Source organism: Pseudorca crassidens, chromosome 12, assembly GCF_039906515.1.
Source record: "Pseudorca crassidens isolate mPseCra1 chromosome 12, mPseCra1.hap1, whole genome shotgun sequence".
Taxonomy (NCBI): Eukaryota; Metazoa; Chordata; class Mammalia; order Artiodactyla; family Delphinidae; genus Pseudorca; species Pseudorca crassidens.
In genome coordinates this window covers 2,987,631-3,013,595 of record NC_090307.1, presented here as the reverse complement: position 1 = coordinate 3,013,595, position 25,965 = coordinate 2,987,631, and the positions used below count along the sequence as shown (strand labels likewise).

The 25,965-nt window shown below is 45.6% G+C and overlaps 1 protein-coding gene across 12 annotated transcripts in view; it reads left to right on the top strand.

The window, feature by feature from the left end:
- ZNF236 (zinc finger protein 236) overlaps positions 1-25,965 on the top strand; it is a 109,232-nt gene that overhangs the window by 46,418 nt on the left and 36,849 nt on the right. For 9 of the 12 annotated variants that reach the window (XR_010932972.1, XM_067698806.1, XM_067698809.1 and 6 more), the window contains 11 exons: positions 3,188-3,460; positions 4,754-4,957; positions 12,985-13,126; positions 13,769-14,029; positions 17,069-17,313; positions 18,027-18,128; positions 18,642-18,793; positions 20,876-20,979; positions 22,312-22,463; positions 23,219-23,431; positions 25,035-25,317. Coding sequence is in view for 11 of the 12 variants with exons in the window: in XM_067698806.1 (XP_067554907.1) it covers positions 3,188-3,460; positions 4,754-4,957; positions 12,985-13,126; positions 13,769-14,029; positions 17,069-17,313; positions 18,027-18,128; positions 18,642-18,793; positions 20,876-20,979; positions 22,312-22,463; positions 23,219-23,431; positions 25,035-25,317 (2,131 nt within the window). In the remaining variant the exon portion in view is untranslated. The remainder of the gene's footprint in view (positions 1-3,187; positions 3,461-4,753; positions 4,958-12,984; positions 13,127-13,768; positions 14,030-17,068; positions 17,314-18,026; positions 18,129-18,641; positions 18,794-20,875; positions 20,980-22,311; positions 22,464-23,218; positions 23,432-25,034; positions 25,318-25,965) is intronic. The other 3 variants (XM_067698804.1, XM_067698805.1, XM_067698800.1) reach the window with 3 other exon arrangements.

Genomic DNA, 25,965 nt, shown 5'->3' with positions numbered 1-25,965 from the left:
TTCTTTATCTTATCTAGTCATGTTGGCTGGTATCTCTCAAACATGATAAATTAATGGCAGTGTGATAGTGGACTCTTTCCTCACCTTAATAGGATTGCTTTTAGTATTTTCCTGTCAAGTCAAATGTTGTATTGATATGTTTTATTCACCTCCTCCTGTTTTTAGGCAGTTTTTTAAAACTTAAAACTAGACGTTGAATTTTAGTAAATACCTTTTCGTCTTGAAGATGATTATGCATGTTTTTTCTTTCAAAATTTATTAATGTGTTTGAAGAGAAAAGCTATTGCCCAGCACCAAGAAAGATTGCCACGTGGGAATGCAGAACTGGTTTTCCAGATCACTCAGTTTGTCAAAGGGTCAGAAATCTGGATTCAGTTTTCTTTTTCTAACACTGCCTGGGCCAAACAAAACGTATACAGGCCAGATTTGGAGAGAGCTTCAGGTTTGAAGCTTCAGCTGCCAGTTTGTATCTCTCTTCCAGTTCATTCCCAGAAATAATTAGAACCTGGTGACAGTTTTATGTCATCTTATGTAATTAAAGACATATTTTCATTTTTGTTTGGAAAAAAAATCTGATTTGGGGAGATGATTTCCAGATTTTAACTGACAGATATTATGGTTCTGTCTTATCTCTTTGTACGTTGTTTTTCTGATTTGTCATGATAAGACCTTTAGGTAATTATTGCACTTCTTCTAATACCTATTAGTTCTAAGCAATCTTAAGTTTTAGACTTCCTTAGTATAAGCAGTATCACCTAAAATAAATATCTTTCTCTCACTTTAAAAACCATTTCCTTTGTTTTCTACTCTTTACCCCCCACCCGCCGTGGTGTGTGTATGTTCCTGTCTTTGTTCTTGTTTTTAGAAAAATATTACTTTTCATTCTTTTACCTAACCTCTTTCTCTATGTTAATTAGTCCCATAAAAAGTGTTATATTCAGGAAAATACATTTTCTCTCCTTACAGATTCACTAACACGTAAGGAAAATTCCTTGTATTGACTGATAACAAAGAGAAGGAAACAAAGAGCTTTCCTTTTCCCTAATAAAACTATGTCTGTAAAGACACAGTTAAATAAAGAGTGAAAATTTTCTGATGAATTTCATCAGCAGGGCCCAAATCTCTTTGATTTCAAGTGTATTCCTTACCTTATTGTAGGTGTCTGTTTAATTTCTGGCGAATACATCTAATTGAAATTTAAAAAGCTGATTCTGCCAAATTAGAAATTTGCCAATTTAGGTATTATTTTACTAATTATATTTCCATAAATTCCACTTGTGATTTTTCTTCTGAGAGGAATAGCTTCAAACCTGGATCAAGGTTGAATAACAGTATGGGGTTGGCCAAAATGTTTGTTTGGTATTTTCCGTAAGATGGGTCTAGTAGCACTTAGTTGTCTTTAACTCATTCGAAGCAATTTTGTTAGATTGTATGTGACAGCTGTCCTATCAGCGTGCATTTAAAAAAAGACTTAACTGGTGAATTTTTGTGTAGCCATTTTAATATTGAAGAGAAGAAAAAAAGCAACATTTTCAGCATATTACGCTTTATTATTTCAAGAAAGGTAAAAACGCAACCGAAACACAAGAAAAGATGTGTGCAGTGTATGGAGAAGGTGCTGTGGCTGATCGAACGTGTCAAAAGTGGTCTGTGAAGGTTCGTGCTGGAGATTTCTCGCTGGATGATGCGCCGTGGTCGGGTAGACTACTTGAAGTTGATAGTGATCAAATCGAGACATTAATTGAGAGCAGTCAACGCTATGCCATGCGGGAGACGGCCGACACACTCCAGGTATCCAGATCAGGCGCTGAAAATCATCTGCACCAGCTTGGCTGTGTTCATCGCTTTGATGTTTGGGTTCTACATGAGTGAAGCGAAAAAAACCTTGACCGCATTTCCACATGCGATTCTCTACTTAAACGTAATGAAGAGAAAACCTTCCGTTTTTAAAATAAACTGTGACGGGCGATGACAAGTGGATACTGTACAATAATGTGGAACGGAAGAGATCACGGGGCAAGTGAAATGAACCACCACCAACCACACCAAAGGCCGGTCTTCATCCAAGGAAGGTGATGTGTATATGGTGGGATTGGAAGGGAGGCCTCTATCATGAGCTCCTTCTGGAAAACCAAACAGTTCCAACAAGTACTCTCCCATTTAGACCAACTGAAAGCAGCACTCGATGAAAAGCGTCCAGGACTAGTCAACAGAGAACGCATAGTCTTCCATCAGGATAACACAAGACCGTATGTTCATTTGATGACCAGGCAAAAACTGTCACAGCTTGGCTGGGAAGTTCTGATTCATCCGCCGTATTCACCAGACATTGCACCTTCAGGTTTCCGTTTATTTTGGTCTTTACAAAATTCTCTTAATGGAAAACAGTTTAATTCCCTGGAAGATTGTAAAAGGCACCTGCAACAGTTCTTTGCTCAAAAAGATAAGAAGTTTTGGGAAGATGGAATTATGAAATGGCAGAAGGTAGTGGAACAAAAGGGTGAATACATTGTTCAGTAAAGTTCTTGGTGAAAATGAAAAATGCATCTTTTATTTTTACTTAAAAACCAAAGGCACTTTTTGGCCAAATGCAATATTTAGCGTTGCAAAAGAATCTTCTATATTTGATCATAAATCATGAACTCATTCATGATCAAATATGTTATTTCTTTATTTTAACTATTTATCAGTTCCTTTCTGTAGCATAAGAATTTACCATTTCCTCATTTTTATTTGCATTTTTTATTAGTGATAACAGATCAGCTCAGACGATACTTATTGTAAGTTCATTCCTTCTTTTCATGTTCTTTGAGTTAATTTTGGAGTCATTTGATCACACCTACTGTTACTTACACTTATAGCAGACTAAGTCTGCCCTGCTGATTCTTGATTTATATCATAGTACCTGTCTAGTTAGCGTTCTTATCTCTCTTAGGCTATGATTTGTGTTCATATGGGACTGTTAGGATTTTCTGCAAGATTCAATCATAGTCATCAGTCATTTCAGTTATTATGGAAATTTCAGCTTTTTCCACAGTTGATCATATATCCTCTGCTGTGGCAAAAGGTCTATAGCTTTTTATACGTATGATGTGCTGTCTAAATCTAAGCCTAGAAGGACATTAATAATTGGTGAAATGCGGTTTCGAGGCCAAGCTGGACCCTTCTCATTGTAATCTTCCTCCAGGGTCGATCCGCGAGGAGAACGGTGTGCGATGGCACGTGTGTCCCTACTGCACCAAGGAGTTCCGCAAGCCCAGCGACCTGGTGCGCCACATCCGCATCCACACCCATGAGAAGCCCTTCAAGTGCCCGCAGTGCTTCCGGGCTTTCGCCGTGAAGAGCACGCTGACAGCCCACGTCAAAACGCACTCGGGCGTCAAGGCGTTCAAGTGCCAGTGCTGCATGAAGAGCTTCTCCACCTCGGGGAGCCTCAAGGTGCACGTTCGCCTGCACACAGGTACGGGCCTGCCGCCGCAGGTGGTTCCCGGCGGGGTCTGCGCTGGTGGCTGGGCGTGTGGAGCGCCCGTTGCTCTTTATTTCAGCGAGTGTGACCGTGACCTTCTGCGGGCTGGGCACACGGCACACGCTGTTGAACAAAGTCCACGTGACCTTGGTCCTCATGGAGCCGATGGCCCGAAGAGGGAGTGTTAAACTGTACCACTTACGAGTGAGGGCAGGAGTGCAGGGAGTGAGGAGGGGAGACCGCTGTGGGTGACGGGATTCAGATGCAGCCCAGGAGGGCCTTCCCGAGGAGGAGGCCGGCATCGCCCCCGTGGGGCCTCTGGGTTTTAGCTGGCGCCCTTCAGGCTGGGACCTTAATATCAATACCCACTCTGCCTGTCGGATATTTTGTCATCAGTATTAGGGCACGAGAACTTCCATGTTCAGGCTCCAGTTCTGTTCATAGCAGTTTTATTGAGATATAATTCACAAATCATAAAAATTCACTCTTTTAAAGTGTGCATTTCAGAATTGTGCAACCCATGCCACTATCTAATTTTCTAACATTTTTATCACCCCCAAAAGAAACGCTGTACGCATTAACAGTAACTTCTCCTAACCCTTTGAGGTTCCTGGGCTGAGCTGAGCATGTGGATGGGTATTTGAAAAAGCTGAAATGAGACTGTTTTGATATATGCCTTTCTTTGGAATCTGCATTTTCATTTGCCAATAAAATTGTAAGAAAAGGAAGTTTCCTTCAGAAAAGGGAAGTCATAGCAGAGGATTGTTAAAAGGATGTTATCACTGTCATCAGCAGCAGCAGTGACATTGTTATTTACAAACAGCCACCACTTACTGCTCGTTTACCCAATGCCGGGCACTGCTAAGTGCTCTTCAAACACAAGTGTGTAGAATCCCAGCAGCAAACCTGGGGCCCCGTTGTGATTCCAGTTACAGAGAGGATGATTTGAGAGAGGAGAGCAGCCTTACTCACGTTGGTGTCTTAAGGACTACTGGTTGTTTGAACATCCATTTTACAATTTTAGGCTTTCTCCTGAAAATAGTAAATGCCCTTTTTTTTTTTTTTTTTACTTAAAATGCTCTTATTACATGCCTTAACATCTGTAACGTGCACTGTATGCAAACGAGAATAACTGTTAATTTATAATGTCCATGAAATTATAAACATATGGCATGAAACAACAAATTGAGAATTCAAATCAGTATTAAAATACTAGAATTTTATGTTGGCGTTAACTGAGATGTATCTCTTTGGAATAATTCTACAGTCTGTTTTATTTTTTATCAGGAGTCAGACCTTTTGCTTGTCCTCACTGTGACAAGAAATTTCGAACCTCAGGCCACAGGAAGACTCACATTGCTTCTCACTTTAAACACACGGAGTTAAGAAAGATGCGGCACCAGCGTAAACCTGCAAAAGTTCGTGTTGGCAAGGCGAACGTTCCGGTCCCCGATATTCCTTTGCAGGAGCCGATCCTCATAACAGACGTAGGTAAGATTGTCCTCCCTTGGTACTTTGCAAAGGGTGTATGAACATTATGGTCTGCGTAGTTAGATAGTTGTATGTGTGGTGCCGGTGGAGTTGTTGTTAAGGATTGTTTTGCTTTATGGGCCAGCAAGTTTCACAATTAAATTAAGATCCTAGTTCTGGCTCAACTGCTGCTCAGATTATGTTCTCGGTAAGAGGGAAGTGCTGTGTAAGTGAAGATGTTCATATGTGAGTCCTCACCAAGGAAGACTGTACCTCAGTGGACCTGTGGGGTGGATGGGTGTCCTGAGTGGGGCACACAGTATGCTGTGTCATTTACATCTTAGAAGCCCCGCAGGCTGTGTAACAGATCATTATCTGGGCTGCTTTAACCTTTGGATTAAAAGGTAAATCTGCCAGCTTTTAAGTTCTTTTTAGGCTTGGTGTTGTTATGATCAAGGTAAATTATGATTTTGTTAGCTAACTAAAAAGAAAACACTGTTCATGAGAATCTTCAGAGAAATGATTTTTGTAGGTCCTAAAACAAGATTAAAGGAAACTCATTAAGTTTTTTGCAAGAATTTACATGTTTATGCAGTTCTCCTGTATTTCATCGTCTTAGGTGAGATAATCTAGTCTGTGAACAAAATTAATATCAAGTAAAACATAATTTAATATAAATAAAGCTTAAATGGTAGAAAAAAGAGAGATACTGTAGACTAATGTCAGCTATAGTCCACTAATAAGGTGATCTATAGTCACGAGCCTTTATGTATCTAGGAGCATAGCATCAAAATATATAAACCAAAAACAGAAGAAAGGAGAGAGATTCAAATTCTGAACCAGAGTGAGAGACCCTCAATTAGATTGGTGTAAACACAGTGAGACTGAGGAGGATTTGAAGCGCACATATCAAAAGGGTGATTGAATGGCTTTAAAGCCTTCTACTCCAAAGTACACACTCTTTTAAATATGCATGAAATAGAAGTTGATCACATTCTAGGGTATAGAGAAGTTTCAGGTTTTCAGAAATAGGTACTGTGAAGGATACAGTCTTTGATTACAGTTCACTGAAAACATAAATTAATAGAAAGTAGCTATCTAAAGTTTCATTCTATGGAAAAGTAAGACTCAAAACTGCAATTACATCCTAGAAATGGGAACGTTTTTATAAACAGTGGGATGGACCAAAGCTATTATCAGAAAAGACTGATAACAGCTTTTAAGAAGTATTTCTTACTAAAAAATAAGAACAAAAATAAATAAAATATATAACTCAAAAAAGTAGAAAAATAAAAAAGCAAGTAGCAAAAAGTAATTAATAAGTACAATAATTTAAGATAGAAGACAAAATTCTAGTGAACATAATTTTACAATTTTTAAAACGTTAACAGTAGAATAGATAGCTTGACACGTCTCTAGTAAACTAAAGACCAAGAAAATATCTGTAATATTAGGAATGAGAGTCAAGCTGTAAGCACAGATACAGATGAGATAAAAATTGTTTGCAGATACTCTACAACATTTTGCTAATACGCTTGAAAATTTAGATGAAGTGGATTTTTTCTAGAATAACGTGCTTATCAGAACTGACTCTAGAAGAAATGGAAAACCCCCAAGAGACGACAAGTTTAAGAGCATACTCCCCAAATACCAGCCTGCAATGATTTTACGTATGATTTCTGCTAAGCTTCCTAGGAACTGTAATTCTTAGGGTGTTTAATTGTTTAGACACTGATCGGAACTCCCATGGTAGGTTAGAACACTCTGATGTCCTTGTGCAGTTGTGGCAGCTCACAAAACAAAACAACAGACCAAGTTCACTTAATGTGTATTTAACTTCACTGTAGTCTCTAGGTTCTCAGTGATTTGTGTTATTCTTGAAATGCAAAAAAATCTCTAAAAGTTAGGACAGACTAAAAACTTACTTAGCAGCCCTAGAATTATCCTTCATGCTTGAGGGTAACCCTCAAATTACCAGTTTTTTCAGGTTGCCATGACTCAGGTTACACACCTGTGGGTTTCTTGCCATTAAGTTTACAAATCCTTAGTTGAGTTGAACTGGAGCCCTGATTCTCCAGACTTTCCGAGGTTAAAATGGAGAACATTGTGCTTTTAGCTTCACAGACACCTGTATCTTAGACGAAATTAGTGGAAGCAGAATTCTCCTTTGTTCTAGGCTGAGTGGGACACATGGGGGAAGTGATTCATAGAGCTGGCTTCACATTGTAAAATATTTAAATACTTATTTTACACTTCGTCATTATTTGTATTTGTGTCTGTCTCTTCTCTCAGAATCTGAGCTCCTTGGGGCGTATGTAGAAAAAGTGTGACTGTAATTATGTTTGGGGGACAGATCTTGATAAAAACATGCCAGAGAAGGTTTAGCATAGATTAGTTACAGTTATTTGACTTAACTGGGAGATGAGATGTTCCAGTCCAGTCTAGTTACTTGAAGCTCAATACCTTTTACACTAATTACTGTCGCTTAGGAAAGTATTAGAATGCATAAAAAAATACTCCAGCAAGTAACTTAATCTCTGCATATTAAGGGAGCATTGTTGGATAGAACAGTTCCATATAGTTGTGTAATTCTAAAAACTTCCAGAGCTGCGTGGGAACTTAAAAATAGTCTTTCCCAAACTTGCCTACATTCCTCACTCTTCATTTTCACAGATGTAAAATGTGGGCCCTAGAGAGCGTTCTAACATTGCTTTTAGGTTCTACAACTAGAGCTCATGGTAGAACTAGAACCTGGGTCTTCAGACTTCTGGATCAGGGTGTGGTCAGTAAAGCTCACTTCCTCCCACACCCGTCAGCCTTGCGCCCCCGGCGCAGGAGTGTGGAGGAGCCGCCAGGGGCCCAGATGGCCACTGGATCTTGGCATCGAGCACCACTAGTCTTTACTGAACACAGATACCGTGTAGTTCATTGCACTTGGGGCTGTTTTCACTAGACATGCGGTGTACTGTCCTCTAAATGCTTTCTCTTCTAAATTCAAGAACTAAGTTTAAATAAAACAGTGTGCAGACTGGGGAAGTATTGGAGTCAGGGTGATCGTAATATTTTGATCTGTAGCTGCTTCTGGATTTTCAAATCATATGTGTATACGACATATCTGTTTTTTTTTAAAGAAATCACTGTGTTTTCTATATATGACTGTGCGTATGTGTGAGTTTGTGTAATGGTGTATGCTCCCACCATTTTTGTGGAGCATAGATGTTTGAAAAATATTTTCTTCGAAGTGAGCCAGGCTTTGGTTATCTATTATTTTTTAAATTTATTTATTTTAAATTAAAAGTGGGGCTTTGTTTTGTTTTTAATTAATTAATTAATTAGTTAATTATTTACTTACTTATTTGGTCGCACAGGGTCTTAGTTGCAGCGGGCGGGCTCCTTAGCTGTGGCTCATGGACTCCTTAGTTGCAGCTCGCCAGCTCCTTAGTTGCGGCATGCAATCTCTTAGTTGCGACATGCAGGATCTAGTTCCCTGACCAGGGATCGAAGCCTGGGCCCACTGCGTTGGGAGCGCAGAGCCTTGACCACTGCACCACCAGGGAAGTCCCTGGTTATCTATTATTTTAAACCTCAGCACTGTAATGATTGATCTTCCAAGTTTATATTCATGTTTTAATCATATTGATATTAGTGCATTTATCTTGCTTTTTTTTTTTTGCGGTACGCGGGCCTCTCACTGTTGTGGCCTCTCCCGTTGCGGAGCACAGGCTCTGGACGCACAGGCTAAGCAGCCATGGCTCACGGGCCCAGCCACTCCGCGGCATGTGGGATTTTCCCAGACCAGGGCACGAACCCGTGTGCCCTGCATCGGCAGGCGGACTCTCAACCACTGTGCCACCAGGGAAGCCCTAGCTTAGCTTTTTAACAGAACTTTGTAAAATTATTAGACGTGAAAAATAAAGCATCAGAAAAATGAAGCCTGTTATTTCACTTTCTGAGGAGCTCAAGGTGGGACTCCTCCCCTCCCCCCCAAAGGTGTCAGAATCATCTGGGGTTCTGTTTAAAAATAAATATACCTGGATGCTGCCCAGAGACTATAATTGTGTGTCTAGCGGGGAGACACTAAGGTGACAGCTGTATATACTGGATTGTTTATTGCAGCCCTGCAGTAGTGTACAGTTAGAAACAGGCAGGATGTCCGCCAGAAGTGCATTAAGGGAACTGGGTACACTGGTACGGTGGAATTCCTTGCCAGCATCCAAAGGGTGATGGGGATGATGTCATAGGTAATGACTTGGAGAGTTAAGTATATGTATGAAGTATGGACAGGTAGTTCCAGAACAGTGTGTATGGTTGATCCCACTTATGTTTTCACATTACAGACTCTTCTGTTAGAGTGGCTACTAAACCGTTCACTGTGGTTGTCTCTGAGGGGTGTTACTGGGCACATTCTTTTGTTTTTCTTTTTACGATCTTGTGAATTATTTGAGAAAGGGCCAGAGGACTTGCACAAGAACGTATTGGCAAGGGACTGGGTAAAGGGATTCGGTTCGTGGAGGGCAGGTGGGACTGGGGAGGAAGCGAAGGCAGGCTGGGAGGCGGAGCTGGGCCGGGACAGGAGGCTCGAGCTCCTCAGGCTCGGAGGGGGCCTTAGGAGCCGGAGCGTCCAGGCCAGCCGCTCAACCACAGACCTGCTGTTTCGGAAAAGAAAGGAGTAACTGAACATTCTGTTTATGGGACCTGTTTATGATGGAGAACTTGTTTGCTGTGGAACGTAGGTTCCAGAAGCCACAGGAGAAAGAGCTGGGAGAACAGTGGGGCTGGAGGGGGGACCCTGCACCAGAATGGGGGTGACTTGGAGAGGAGGATGGTCTGTGGGCCTTACAGGGCTCACAGCTTCAAGGCCTGGCGCAGACAGCCCGTCTGGAGTCTCCCGGTAGGTTCTGGCGTCAGGCTGCTTCCGTGCAGGCTGGAAGTCAGGGCCTGCCGCAGCAGACGGGTGGCGAGCTCTCTGAAGGTGCTGAATCGGGTGCAGCCTGGAGCCTTAGGGGTGCAGCCCGGCTCTGCCGTCTGATGAGCTTTGTGTCTGCATTGCAGGCTAGGGAGGCGCTCACCCGGAGCCCCGCTTTGCTAACTGACCTCAGGTCTGACTGGGAGGCAGTGAACCCCTGCACAGCCCTGCCCCCAGCACCCAGTACGGCTTTTTTTTTTTTTTTTTTTTTTTTGATGTGGGAAATGGCAAAAGCAATACTTTGTTTCCTTATTTGTGAATATCTTATTTTTTTCCCGATAAAACAGATACAAGACGACTATAGGAGGACTTTTTACTTTTTAAAAATTACCTTGTGAATTTCATTTACTTTACCTACTTTCACGAATTTATACAATTTATATAACTAATTGCTTAAAATTATTTCACTTTCCTGTGTTGCTTTTTAATGTATATCTTGTCTGATGAAGTCTATAAAATTAATGTCTCACGTTTGTACAGCCCAATTTAATTGTGGGAGGAGAGTTTTAAATTTTTTTATTGGTGTTTTTCTTAGAAATCACTCATTCCGTTAAGTTCAGCAATGAACAAGAAAATGGCTTATCAGATATTACTTGGAGCTACAGTTTTAATTAAGTGGTACTTTATGCTAATAGTTACTGAACCTGTTTGCATAAGATATCGGGGAACTGTGTCTAACAGCTGCTATTATGTGTTGCCTGTGGACCTTCCTTGCAGAGCATTTGAGGTTCACAGTTTCACAAGCTTCGCAGTGACCAGAGGAGCCACGCTTTTTGGCTGCCAGTTTGGAAAATACTCACTTCAGTTTTCTGTTCTCTTCATGGAATCTAACATGATTCCCTGGAAGTAGGTGTCCAATAAAGGTTGGGTGTCAGACCGTGAATCAACGACCTTGGTTGGAATTTGTGCGTGCTTCTTTCCTTCCTTTCCTTCTCTGATTTTGTAAACACTGAGAACAGGATCGTTAGTATATTCGATCGTATCTACGTGTCCTACCTGGCCAGTGCTCTTTGGCTCAGGGCTACATCTATGACCATGGGGCAGGCCCCAGGCTCCAGAAGCTATAGCCCAGGGAGTGGGGAAAGAGAAAACAGAACCAGCAGTGACAAGTGCTGGGACAGAAGTGAGTCAGCGTGTGGAGGTGGGACAGTGAGGCTCGTTAGGAATCGCAGCACGGAGCTGCCTGGGGAGAAGCCGGCGGTGGGTGTGGGGAGAGGTGGGGACCGGGGCCAGGAGGCCGAGCCTGGTGGGCGCGGTGGCCCCGTTCTCGGTGGCAGACCACGGGAGGTGGTTGAGCAAACTGCTGTTCGGGTCCCGGCGCACTGTGCCAGGGACATTCTTCTGCTGGTGACACGAGAAGGCAGAGCAGAACATTCAGGAGGCTGGTCTAGGTGCGTGTCTGACAGAGCCACGCAGAAGAGTGAACGTGCGTCTGGGTTTGGGAATCGGCCCTTGGACGGCCATCTTGCCTCTGAGCGCCAGGCGTGTCAGCCTGTCTGCAGCAGACTTAGCGCGTGTGTCCTGGGGAAGGTGGTGGGGTGGACTGAGGGACTGAAGTTTTCTCTTCTTGAGCGTGAGAAAGGAGTTGTTGGGAAAAAGCAGGGCAATGCCGTGAAGGGTAGAGCGATGCTGGAGCTGCCAGGAGGGCAGGGCTTTGCGTGGTCCCCATGCGTCTCCCCAGTCCTGAATCCTTGTGAAATGGGAGAAGGTTTGGCGGCTCTTCGAGTGTGTGCCCTGTGGGTTGTACACACATCAGTCACAAGGGAGGTTCTGTTATTTTTTTTAATTTTTTTATTTTTTGGCCGTGTCACACAGCATGTGGGATCTTAACTCCCTAACCGGGATCAAACCTGTGCCCCTGCCTTGGGAGGGCAGAGTCTTAACCACTGGACCACCAGGGAAGTCCCACAAGGGAGGTTCTGAATTCTCTTTGAAAAGTAAATGAGCTTTCATGCAGCATCAGGAAGTGCGGGTCCATTCAGTTAAGTCTCACACGCGAGTGAAGCGAAATAGAAATAGCAGTGGAAATAGAAACGAGGAAACAAGTTTAAGAACACTGGAAAAGTGGGATCTCCAGGACTGGCAAATGGCAAACTTGACGAGCGGCTCCAGAAGTCTGGAATCCCCGGCCCCCGCATGACTAGGCGGATGGGGTTCCTTACGTAGAACTAGGAGAGCTGGGAGGAACAGGCGGGTTTTAGGGGACAGGATTGAGCTGTAACCCGCACCGTTAGGGACAGTCTGGACAGCATTGTGTTAGGAGGTGCCTCTTGGTAATCATCGCATGGAAGTGAGTGGCACAGCTGAGGGAGCAGGGAGTGTGGCCAGTCCAGAGTCTTGGCTGGTAGCTGCACTGTCTGGGAGAGAGGAGGAGCAAACAGCCCAGGTAGAACTGACAGTGTACATCTTCCTCTCGTTCCAGGTAAATATTAAGTGATTCAGAGGGTTCAGGTGTATGTTTGTTCTGAATTTCATAAATAATTCAGTTGCTTGATCAAGACATACTTATTACACGGTCAACCTAAAGGCATTCTTTATTCACTGAAAGTATGTAAAACCTGAAATATTTAAGGTTGTAATTTTGCTGTTTACAGATTTTCTTTTAATAAAATTTCTATGAAAACCCTGACTTTCTTAGAACAAAAAATCATGTTGGAATCATTTCTGTCTGAGTTTGTTATAGTACCTAGGGTACAGTCTTCATACTGAACAAATAAGGGACTTAAAAACTCTGGTTAACCTGCATGTTGATGTACTTACATAAATTGCATGCCAACAGATGCTCATATAGAAAGTTAAATGTAGAAATCTATGAAAAATTGGCTCTAGAACAAGGAGAAGTAATTGCGACAATATAAATGTTCCTTATGTCGAAAAGAATATCTTATATTAACTCTCTAAGTGTTTCCTGATAGGTGTTCTTTAAATAGCGAGTCCCTAACACAATTAACATAGTAGCGATTAGTCGCAACACTGGAATCCGGCTCCTCAGGATGTTTATCTTCTGGGTAAAGCAGGTGCCTTTTGACATTTCTTAGTAGCACTGACAGTGAATTATTCCTGATTTTCTTTTGGTTTGTAGGTCTTATCCAGCCCATTCCAAGAAACCAGCTTTTTCAAAGTTATTTTAATAATAATTTTGTAAATGAAGCAGATAGACCGTACAAGTGTTTCTACTGTCATCGTGCCTATAAAAAGTCTTGCCATCTTAAACAACACATCAGGTAAGGTAATGTAGATTCAGAGATGGAAATTTATAGTTACAGTGACTCAGTGATCTGGTGACTTGTGGAAATACTAAGAATGGTAGTGTTAGCTTTTGTTATTTAGAATGTCACTTTTAACCCCAGAATATTTACTGATAATTGATATTTTCATTCTTCAGTGTCTTGACCAAAATGTTTTACCCACAAACCGCCTATTATATTTCACTCCTATTATATTTCAGTATTTGCAATCTCTGGGACATGTCAGAGAAATATTTGGTTTGTTTCATGAGGATTATGCTCTTTCACAGTTTCTCGGGTGTATTCATCAGGTTAATTCTTGGCGCTAGCAACAGGGAAGAGGAAGTATTGATAGAAACCTGATCACAAGAGACAGTGAGGGGTCATGAGAAGAGGACAGAACGTAGAAGAGGATGTGGGGTCTGGTTTTGTGTCGGTTGTATGCGAGCCCCGGACTTCAGATGAGCCACCTGAGCGCTGAGTCTCAGGTCCCGTTGTGGGGACGTGAGAGCTGAGTCTCTCTGCTGCTGAGCTCAGAAAAGGGGTGGCCAAGTGAGATAATTACTAGAGTGCGTTCTAAATTAGAAAGCAGCGTGAAAGCGTAAGACGCTTATTCATTACCATTTTTATTCTTTTTAGATCACATACAGGTGAAAAGCCTTTTAAATGTTCTCAGTGTGGAAGAGGCTTTGTTTCTGCAGGAGTGCTCAAAGCACACGTCCGAACGCACACTGGACTTAAATCTTTCAAGTGTCTGATATGTAATGGAGCTTTCACTACTGGTGGTAGCTTACGGCGACATATGGGCATCCATAACGACCTTCGTCCCTATATGTGTCCCTATTGCCAGAAAACATTTAAGACCTCACTAAATTGCAAAAAGCACATGAAAACCCATAGGTAGGTATAATTCTGATGGTCACTTTTTAACAATCCTTATAATTCCCAGATGATGGTGGGGAGCGTTTTGAAGAAATAGTTGTCTTTGTTCCCTTTATTATTACTTCTAGCAGGAGGTGTATGAGCTAAAGAAACTTCTGTATCAGTGTTTAATGACCTATTGAGAACCATAGACTGAAGCACATCCTTTTTATTTTTAATGTAGTGTTGAAGTAGTCAGTGTTGGCCTAAATGCTTTCTAAACTCTCTTAAAACTAATAATCAGTAGTAGATAAAATGCTAGATAGACAGTGTCTACTATAATGAGGTAATGAAGGTTTCAAAAAAGAAAATCTTGGTCAACTCTGGGACCTCTAGGCATATCATTAGTGTTATCTGAATGGTAATTATTGTAGGTTGTTGACAGAAAAAAATTACGTTTTAGCTAACACATAAATCCATCATTAAAGCTTACTTAGATTTTTTTTTTTTTTTTTTTTTTTGCGGTACGCGGGCCTCTCACTGTTGTGGCCTCTCCCGTTGCGGAGCACAGGCTCTGGACGCGCAGGCTCAGCGGCCATGGCTCACGGGCCCAGCCGCTCCGCGGCACGTGGGATCTTCCCGGACCGGGGCACGAACCCACGTCCCCTGCATCGGCAGGCGGACTCTCAACCACTGCGCCACCAGGGAAGCCCTAACTTAGATTTTTGCTTGCTTAGAGGGCTGCCTCATCTGTAAATGAAGGGGACCCAACGAGCCCTTACAGAGACGCATTTCTGACTGCGTCTGGAGCTTATTCAGTGGTGCTTCTGTGAAGCCACAGAATTCTGTATTGTAACAGAAAGCATGGACAAGGTGACCACGACCACCTCCTAGGAGACTTTGAGAACAAGAGTTACCAGGCTTACCAGGAAAGAATATTAGCCTTCTGCCCTAGAATGTTTACCTTTGAGCCTTATTTTAACCTGGATGTCTCTGTCCAGGTATTACCTACCAAACAGAACTCCCAACTGATAGAATAAGGTAACTCGGAGAAATGGTGTTCTGGTTTCATCCCTCTGGCTGCCGAAGCACACTTGGCAGAATTGACCCTCCTTGATTTTGGTTGATCGCGTAGCCGAGGAGTTTAAGTGCTTCTCGAGACCATCTAGGGACTATGAGATTGGTGGTATCAGTTAGGGGACTCTTGCCAATTACATGTCCAGTTACACTTGGCTGCATTTTATGGAGGAAGCTCTGTGCTTCACACGCATTCAGGGGCTGGAGAGTTCATGGGGGCGGAGACGCTCAGAGCGTGCACTGCTGCCCCCCTGCCAAGAGAAATGGGGCGCGGCCACAGCTTGCGCAGAGCGTGGTGAATGAGGCCTCTCTGCAAGACGCCCGGCCTTCACAGTGTGCTTTTGTGGTGGTGTTGGGAGTTCAGTTTACAGGCTCAGAGGCCAGTGTTGTAATTTCCGGGAAGAGGGTCAGCTGTTTTTAGCCGGGTCATTTCTGTCAGTGGAGTGTTGCTTTGGCCACTGCTTGTCCAGGGTTCCGCTGAGGGACACGTGCCATGCTTACGCCAGGGGAGAGTGTGCGTGACTTTCAGGTGGCAGCGTAAGGACGGGTAGGTCTGTCATTGCAGAGTTGGGGGTTTATCTTATAGATGGCGTGTACTGTGAACCTGCCTGCGAGCAGGCAGCAGCTCCAGTCGTTTGATCCCTTTGTTTGAAGTCTTGGGAATTCCTAAAATGCCATATACACTTACATTAAAAATAAAAAGTCGCTGTAGTAAGAGTTGTGAAAACACCCAGGCAAACAAACAGAAAACAAGGCTCCACCAGTCACAACAGAGGGCACAGTTCCTCTCCTTCAGGGTGGTGGAGAGGACCCCGTGAACCCACGGCACCGCTGTACAGTCACCCTGTGGTGGAGGTGTGACAGTGCGTGTTCTTTCCTTTGCTGCTTTTCAGTACATTTTTGTCCCCCCCACCTCAGTAAAAGTAGTCGAGAAGTGACTTTTTTTTTTTTTTTTTTTTGCGGTACGCGGGCCTCTCATTGCTGTGGCCTCTCCCGTTGCGGAGCACAGGCTCCGGACGCGCAGGCTTAGCGGCCATGGCTCACGGGCCCAGCCGCTCCGTGGCACGTGGGATCTTCCCAGACCAGGGCACGAACCCGTGTCCCCTGCATCGGCAAGTGGACTCTCAACCACTGCGCCAGCAGGGAAGCCCAAGTGACTGTTTTTGATATCAGAAAATGAAGAGGAAAGACTTTGTTTGGAACTCAGAATGGAATTCTGAATCAGCAGATTCACGTGATTCTGGCATCCAGCGTCCGGTAGAGCTTGTGTGAGTCTGACTGGAGTAGCCCCTTCATGGCTGAGATACTGTACAGCCTGTTAATCAGATCATTGTTTGACCTGGGTTTTTGTTTGTTTTTTCCCCAGTGTTTTTGTTCATTCACTGAATTCATTGTTCATTCACTGAATTCATTGTTCATTTTTCTCTTTGAAAGAGAAATTGTTGGCCTTGATGATAATACGCCAGGTATGCTTTGTACACGTAAAAGTAATATTAACAGGAATAATGATTTTGCAGAAAACCATCGCAGCCACATGCCTCGTGGTCCAGGTTCTGCCGCCTGTGGCCCACTGGTCAGTGAGCCGCGCACGGCCTGGCAGGTTGCAGGACGGTCCCGTCTCTCCCACGTGTGTGTATAACACTGAAAGCAGTCTGTCAAGACGCTGCCTCATCTCATGCAGTTCTTGTTTTGAACACCTCAGCTCATCACAGAATTTGAATTGGGAGAGTTTAGCTTTGAAACGTGGCATCTTTTGTATCGTTCAGACTTTGAAAAATCCTTGTTGCCTTCCGGCCCCTATAGTCTGTGAAAGCGCTTAGAGATAAGGGCACGGGGGTTTTCTTTCAGATTATTTGTAGTGTTTAACTCTCAACTGGATTGCCGCCGCGACTTCAAAGTGAAACAGTTTAAAATGAAAACTGTCACTGAATAAATCGCACCTCGCGTGCCCGCGGTGTTTGACAGCAGCTGACGCTGCGGACTGTTGTCCATTTTTTGAAGATTTGAGCTTGCCCAGCAGCTCCGGCAGCAGCAGCAGGCCTGCCCGGTAGATGACGGCGCCGTGGACCAGCAGGGCATGCACGTGCCCACCCAGGTGCAGGTGGAGATTGAGAACGCCGCACTGCAGCCCACCGCTGAGGCCGTGGCCCACAACCCCGGGGCCGTGCTGGACCTGGGGCCGCCCGCCGGCGTGGAGGCGGGGCTCGGCCAGCAGATGGCGGGGCAGCCTTTGGAAGCAGATGAAGGTGAGCGGTTCAGGGCTTTTAACTCTCAGGAGTTTTGCAGCCCTTTGTACTCCAGTCCCCGCTGGCCCTCTCGTCCCTGACCTTTTAAAGCGCAGTTTGTGCCGTGTGTCTGAGCGTGAGAGTGTCTGCGGTGCATTTAGAATGGTAGAAATGGGACCTTCCGATACGTGCTGCTTGTCACCCACTTTCACCCCTGAGCCTACCGCGAGAGAGTCTTTGGTTTCCACTGAGTGCCCATCTGCGTGATCACGCGTGTCCTGGTGCATGGCTCCCGGACTTGCCAGCGTGAGGCCGTGGACTGGGTGCCGCTGGCTGCGGGAGCTGAGGCCCCTCAGCCAGCGCGCTGCCTCCTGCGGGGAGGTCTCGCTGCAGAAAGATGCCGGCTCACGGGGGGGGGGGGACAGTGAGCTCAGTGACAGAGTCGGCTCAGGCTTCCGGCCCCCTGCGGGCCTGACAAACGGTTGGCCGGTCAGCTTGCTGTTTACTTTGTGGGCGTCCCAAGAAGTATTTGGTCTGTGAGTAGGGTTTTGTGCTTTTTAGCCAACATGTGTAAGTTTGTACCCTCTGTATGAATTGTCTTCCTACTGTCTTTTCCAAACAAGGAGGCTGCTTTTTGGAAACTCACCGAAGCATCCTTTTGGACAGGTTGGTAGATGTGAAGCAGCTTCCGGGTTTACGAATTTTCCGCCCTCGTCTGTGCTTCTTGTCTTCAGACAGGCTTGTGGTCCCGCAGCACACTCTGGAAGGGCACGTGGGCCAGTACGAGGAGCAGGCTCCCCCGCCGCAGCCCTTCGAGCCAGCGGGTCTGTCACAGGGTCAGTGGTGGGCCTTACCCGGGGCTCTCCAGTGAGCTGCGCCTGGTTGGGGTTAACTTTACAGCAAGCTTGAGTGTTTCTTTTAGTGCTCTTCTGAAATTTATGACCAGTTATCGAACCAGATAACGTCTTGCGTGGGTAGCGTGTGCATGTGTGTACACATGCACGCATACGCTATTTTGTAGTCTGTTCAGATTTTCCAGAAGGGGACTTTAATGACCATTCTACACCTGGTCTCTAGCCAAGGAAAGGTAATTGAGTAGAAACTGGGACTTATTTGTGGCTGGTGTGTTAGCCTGCCCTGCAAGGATGGGAGCTGAGCATAGTCTCTTGCCTGTGAGCAGATCACTTTAGAGCCTGCTGATAAAAACTAATAATCCTGATTCCCGTTCAGAAAGTAGACATGTTCCTTTAAATACCTTTATTTGTAAAACCAACCTTTTTTGGTTTTGTGTGTGTGTGTGTGTAACTTTAGTATTTTTTGTAGAACTCATGTCTTCTAATTTATTTCAGGTTTTACAGTGACTGATACGTACAATCAACAGACTCAGTTTCCACCGGTCCAACAGTTACAAGATTCCAGCACACTGGAGTCTCAAGCCCTGTCCACGAGCTTCCATCAGCAGAACTTACTTCCGGTTCCTAGCTCTGACACGATTAATGTAGTGAGTATTGCAGAAGTCTCATCATTGAGCAGATTCTATCTTATTCTTTACTGTAATTATTTAAAATTTGCTTACTTAAGAGGGCATGTTTACTTGTTGCAACTTTAAGATTGCTGCATCACCTGTGGAAACCTCAGTGTTTATCATATAGGGCTTCTATTTCCTTAAAACATTTTTGTTTTAAGATTTCATTCCCATGATGTGGCTTTACCTTTTCTGTTAAAAGTCAGGAAAGTCAGGAGAGTGTAACTGACTTCAGTAACATCTGAAGGATATCGCCTTGCTTTAGCGAGAAAACCAAAGCATTTTAATATGTGGAATCTTAAAGAAACATGTTAGAATGAAAATACGATGAAGGCTGACATACTAAAGATACATATTTAAATGCATCATTTAAAATTTTCCTCTCTTAGTCAAGTTGGAGGCATTTAAGTTTTTGTTTTGGTGTTGATTTTGCCATTTTTGGAAATCTTTCAGTAGTGGTGAAAATGATTGGCAAATCAATTGTTTTCTCTCTCTCTTTTTTTTTTTTTGCGGTACGCGTGCCTCTCACTGCTGTGGCCTCTCCCGTTGCGGAGCACAGGCTCCGGACGCGCAGGCTCAGTGGCCATGGCTCACGGGCCCAGCCGCTCTGCGGCATGTGTGATCTTCCCAGACCGGGGCACGAACCCGTGTTCCCTGCATCGGCAGGTGGACTCTCAACCACTGCGCCACCAGGGAAGCCCTCTCTCTCTTTTTTTAATATTTACTTTTTTAATTTTTTGGGGGGCTGCGTTGGGTTTTCGTTGCTGCGCGCAGGCTTTCTCTGGTTGTGGCGAGCGGGGGCTACTCTTGGTTGCGGTGCACGGGCTTCTCATGGCGGTGGATTCTCTTGTTGCAGAGCACGGGCTCTAGGCGTGCGGGCTTCAGTAGTTGTGGCTCGCGGCCTCTAGGGCACAGGCTCAGTAGTTGTGGCACACAGGGCTTAGTTGCTCCGCGGCATGTGCGATCTTCCCGGACCAAGGCTCGAACCCGTGTCCCCTGCATTGGCAGGCAGAATTTTTAACCACTGCGCCACCAGGGAAGTCCTTATTTTCTCTCTTTAAAAGACCCTGTGGGTAACTTTTGCCAAGTGGAGGACCTGGACCCTCCAGTGAAATTTTCAGAGCACGTTTTCCCAGCTCGAAGCTGCGTAATTGACAGTAGGCGCTGAATCTGGGTGGTGGGGGGCATGCGTCTCTGTGACTTGCCTTCGCTCGGCCCTCTGAGCAAGACTGCACACCCGCTCACTTGTGGCTTTTCGGGGTGGGTCCTGGAAGCCAGGGGAAATGCGTGCACGCAGGTAGGTTCTCCACTGTTCTGGCCTCTCCTGCGCCTGTCCCCCATGTCCTGAAGGTCAGCCTGTGCTCTGTCCACTGAACATGGGTGTTTCCTGCAGCTCTTTGCCCAGTCCCTGGGCTGCACCACCTGTGGCCGGAAGGTGTTGAGTTAAGGGACTGCTGTCTCCAGGCCTGCTGCTCCTGGGCTGGGAACATGCTTTCTCCCCCTGTGATTTTGTGACAAGCGAGGGGACTTAGTATTTTAAGAAAGCAGGGCGTTTTGTTCACTCTCAGTAAGAATAGAGCAGATGAAAGAGTAGTCTCTTAATAGACATAAAAAATATGGAAAGATTGGGCTTCCCTGGTGGCGCAGTGGTTGAGAGTCCGCCTGCCGATGCAGGGGACACGGGTTCATGCCCCGGTCCGGGAAGATCCCACATGCCGTGGAGCGGCTGGGCCCGTGAGCCATGGCCGCTGAGCCTGCGCGTCCGGAGCCTGTGCTCCGCAACGGGAGAGGCCACAGCAGTGAGAGGCCCACGTACCGCAAAAAAAAAAAAAAAGGAAAGATTAAAGCAAGTTAATGGAAAATAAAATAAGTATTTCTTCATTAAAATTGGTATAGATGATTTTTGTTATTAATTTGGCCCAAATGATTGCAACAACCTAATTGGGGTTTCTTCCTTTTAAATCCACATTTATGAGTGTTCTTATCCTTAGTTGTTAGGTGTTTGTATTCATTCATAGATACTCAAGCAGTCTGCTCTGTGCTTCTACTATGTTTTAGACAAGTCGTTTGGTTCAGGAGTCACCCCAGCAGGAGCTGGGGCTGCAGGCGCCACGTCCCCCGTTCCTGGACGACAGCGAGGAGCAGAGCCGGCGCTCCTACAGGTACGCGCGCTCCTCCGGGTACGCGCGCTCCTCCGGGTGCGCACGCTCCTAGGGGTACGCACGCTCCTACGGGTATGCACGCTCCTACGGGTACGCACGCTCCTTCGGGTGCGCGCACTTGGGCTGCAGCCCGTCCTGCTGCGCCCAGTGCCCACCTGCACCGTTCCTGCAGCTTCACAAAAGCTCTGGGAAACAGGGCCTGTCGTCACCCCCATTTTATAAAGAAAGTATCTGAGACAAAAGAGACTCACTTGCTAAAGCTTCTACAGCTAATAAGTGACATGGGCAGGGTTTGGACGCAGCAGCCTGTACCCATAAACTACTCTGCTCTAGCTTCCTGTCCCCACTCTAGGCTGCTGTTACCGTGTTTTCAGAAATAACTTGAATTTATATCGTGCCTTTTTGTCCACGGCTCTTTGTGTGTTTTATATATAACCTCCTGATACTTAAGTCACACTTCCATTTATTCAACAAGTATTTGTTTGTTAATGTTTAATTTGGGATCTTGCACGGGTATTTTTAAGTGAGATTAGTGTAACGTTTTCTTGTGATTCCTTTGTGACATCTGCTTGGGCATTCCTGGACTTCTGGCCATTCATTCATTCCCCATTCGTTCATTCAACACTTATTAAGAACTTGCTGCTGTGTGCCGAGCTGTGTGCTCTGTGTACCTTTCTATCACAGATTAAAACCTGGAAATGGAAAAAATAGGGAAATAAAATGGAATAAGCTTTCAGAATTTTTAAAAATTTTCTAATAATATGTGAATAGGAATTTTGAAATTTATAATTGTTTCATCCTTAATTTTAATATATTTCATAACAACTGAGAGGAAAATAACACTACATATTTATATATTATTCAAAATAGGTCAGTAGCATCTGTTTGGTAAAGTATTTTATCAACTAAAGAGTATACAAACTGACATTTCCAAGTGTCTAGACTCAGGTGATTCTGACCCTCATGCAGCGGAAGGGTTTGCAGCATCTTATGACTTGGTAAAGAAGGTAGCACATGATGAATTCCCTGTTATGTTTAAAGGAATAGTTTGTAGTTAATCAAATTTTATTTCTCCTGGAGAACTGCTGTAGGTCTTACTAACTTTGAAATAATAAAATATGTTTAAGGGTGCAGTCGGAGCAGAGTTTGATCTAACAAGTTTTTCTCGCCAGTGTTTCAGTGTTCTAAGTGTTGGAAGCATAGCTGCTTTCTGTAACAGTTAGGCCTGATGGTTTACTGATTGCTGGTGAAGCGTGTTTGCTTTTCTTCCCTTCTCAGGTGTTGCATTTGTGATCATGCTGTGAATTAACGTGGTCTGTATTGTGTGTATAGATGTGACTATTGCAACAAAGGCTTTAAGAAATCCAGCCACTTGAAGCAGCACGTGCGGTCACACACCGGGGAGAAGCCCTACAAGTGCAAGCTCTGTGGACGTGGCTTCGTTTCCTCTGGGGTCCTCAAGTCCCACGAGAAGACACACACAGGTCATTGTCTGCCCCGCACTGGACGTAAACACGTGGAAAACCATACGTGATTCTAGAGCATATGAATTCTAGCGCATTTTCATCACACCCCTCAGGGCCCCCAGCCCCAGGCAACCACTGACCTGTTTCCTGTCTGTGTGGTTTTGCCTGTTCCGGGCTCTTCCTGTAAACGGAACCATACGACACAGTGCCTTTTGTCACTGGCTTCCCTCACTCAGCACGTGTTCAAGGTCCACCCACGTTGTAGCATGTGTCACACTTATTTTTATAGCCAAACAGTAGTCCACTGTGTGGAGAAACCACGTTCTGCCTGTCCGCTCATCAGCTGTTGGACAGCTGAGGTGTTGCCGGTTTTTGGCTATCAGGAATAATCTTGCTGTGAACGTTTTGTGCGTTTCTGTGTGGATGCAAGCTTTCGCTTCTCTGTTGAGGAGTGGACTTGCTTGGTCATACGATAACTGTTTAAACCTTGGGGTTTACCAAACCAGAATGGCCTTTCCAGAGTGGCCGCACCATTTTCCTTGTCCACCAGCAATGATTTCACATCTTGTCAGGGCTTAGTATGATCTGTCTGCTTCATTATGACCGTCCGTCTTCTTAAAATAACCTTCTTGAAAGACCCTCTATTCCTAAAAATTGGAGACCACAGCAAGTACATGCTCTTCGGTTTTGCAGCTTGTTGAGCGCATCTTTGCTTTGACCGCGTGCGGTTTTCAGGTAACGAATGTGTTCTGACCCCGTCTCTGCTGTCGCAGGAGAAAAGGCGTTCAGCTGCAGCGTCTGCAACGCTTCCTTCACAACCAACGGCAGCCTCACCAGGCACACGGCCACGCACATGAGCATGAAGCCCTACAAGTGTCCGTTTTGCGAGCAGGGCTTCCGAACCACAGTCCATTGTAAAAAGCACATGAAGAGGCACCAGACAGTCCCCTCGGCTGGGTCAGCACCGGGAGAGGCAGAAGGAGGAGGTGTGGTCCCTTTGTTGATTCAGGCTTATCATCAGCCGATGCTGAAACTTAGTGATTAACTCATTGCAGAGGTGATTTGTACCAGTATATTAACTTATTTCATTTTCTGATTATGAAAGCAATCATAATTTGCTCTTTGAAAGAAAGATTCGGGAGGCACGAAGAGGAAAACTTCTCACCTCACTGGTCACCAGGCACCAAAATACCAGCGTCCCCGCACAGGGCAGGCTGTCGCCCACGCATGCATGTACGCACGCGTAGGTGGACCTGAATTCCCTGATAGGAAAGCACGTTACATGCAGTGTTGTCGTGCATGGGTGTTCATTACAGGCGAATTTGGTATTAGTGAGCACGGGTGTGCATCAGTTCTAACGACCGCACGGAATTCCGCTGTGTTTCATTACACGGTTTCCTGTTGCTGGATGCGCAGTGGCTGCCCAGTGCTGCAGTGTAACAGGAGGAGCTGGCGGTCAGGGGGCTTTAACCCTCGGCGCTGTGCTTACTCACCACGCACATTCTCATCTGATCGACACGAGATACCATGAAGCTAACTTAAGCGGGAGACGAGCTGATGGGCCCAGTTCCCACCCCAAGTATAGGAATCCCAGGAGGATTACTTTGTGCCTATACTCTTTGTACCTGTGAGATGATTTCTTCTTAGCAAGTTCCAGAGTGAAATTACGGTGACAGAACGTGCACCTTGCATAGATCCTGACACAGGGCGCCAGTGCACAGCGTTCTAAATCTTTTAAACGACCTTGTTCCACGTGCAGTGTGAGTTATGCTATCGATAGTTTACACGGTGTCCTGGGGCCTGGGCTCCTGTCAGTGCTGCAGCCGGCACTGTGCACCTCACACCGTTGGTGCTGGCGGAGTGAGCGTGCTGAGATGGGGGTGCGACTTCGAGGGCCATCCGTCAGTTTTTAGTTCACTGTTTTGGCTCTGACCGCCGTCCGTTTTGCTATTTAGTGTCTCTACTGTTTTTTAAAAAACTTTTTTAGCCATCTGTGCAATAATACAGTCCCCCTGTCCCCTGTCCCCAGCCAAACCTTTTTTTCCTTCTCGGTTACATTTTAACAGCAGCTTATTCTTTCTTTTTAATGGATGTAAATATATCCTCACATTTCACTGAGAGAATACTTCAACATACATATTTTTTAAGTGTTTTCTTTCCTTTCAGTGAGGCTTTTTAATTGGCGGCTGTTTGCCAGTTATCAGTTTGGTCCCTTCCTTCGGGCGGCTCGTCCTCTTACGCTAATTCACTGTGCGTCCGTGTTGATAAATGAGCGTCTGTGTGTGAGCGCTGTTGGCTCGTGCGGACACTGACCCGTTCAGAGCCCACTGCCGGCCTGCTGGCAGGGCTGGCGGAGACCGTCAGCCACGGCATCTGCCCTTGGCCGTGACCCCTCCCCCGAGGCATGGCCTTTCCACCCTGACCAGCTTCTCAATAGACAGTGGTGGGAAAAAACCCTTTACCATCCCAAATATAGCCTCATTGAGTTGCTAATTTTAACCTTACATATTTAAGTTAAATGTTTTGTTTTAGTTCTGTTACATTTAGTTTTTTATTAGGATTTGATCCTTTTTCCTACATGTTGTTTAGAGATGGGTCTGGAGGAAGAGGAAGACAGTTCTGAAAGAAACGTGTGTAGAAAGGCTCGTCCCGAGGTCATCACCTTCACAGAGGAGGAGACGGCGCAGCTGGCCAAGATTGGGCCGCAGGAGAGCGCCACCGTCTCAGAGCAGGTGCTGGTGCAGTCGGCCGCCGAGAAGGACCGCGTCAGCGAGATGAAGGACAGGCAGGCGGAGCTGGAGGCCGAGCCCAAGCACGCCAACTGCTGCTCCTACTGCCCCAAGAGCTTCAAGAAGCCCAGCGACCTGGTCAGGTGCGGTGCAGGCCCGCTGCCCCGGGGGTGGGCGTGCGGTCTGCGCGCTCCTCGGCAACCCGTGCTGACGCCTTCTGAGTGGCTCCTTCCTCTCTTGAGTCCTGGTTGCAGGCCCGTGTGCGTTTGGAGGCTTCCTTGCGAGCTCATTGAGCACGTTAGCTAGAAGTCTGCTTGCTCTGTGGGTGTTTGTGCTTATTTCTGTGTGACGGTGGTAGCAGTAAAAGAATTAAAAATGATTTCCTGAGGAAGATGCGGTGCTGAGCCCAGCCTTGTAGGCGCTCAGAACAGCAGCGGGTTCCTGCCCGCCCCACAGGGCGACCGGTCTGTATGGCACGAGGCTCCATCACACGGGGAGGTGGCCCGAGCGCTGGGGGTCGAGTCCACATCAGCCGCGAGGCGGTGATTGACGTGCGGTCTGGCAGAGTGGCGGAGGGCAGCTGACAGACGGGCTCCAGGAAAGAAGGCCGAAGTACAGCACTCTCTTAAAACATTTGGAGGATTTTCGTTTACGGGGTGGGGCCGGGGGGGCGCTCGTCTGTTGCTTCAGGAGGTGGAACTGCTGGGTAAAAGGTAGAGGGTGATTGAACGGAGGAGCTGTCGGGATTTCAAGACGGGTAATAAGAGAGCCGGCTGCTTCAGAAAACCAAA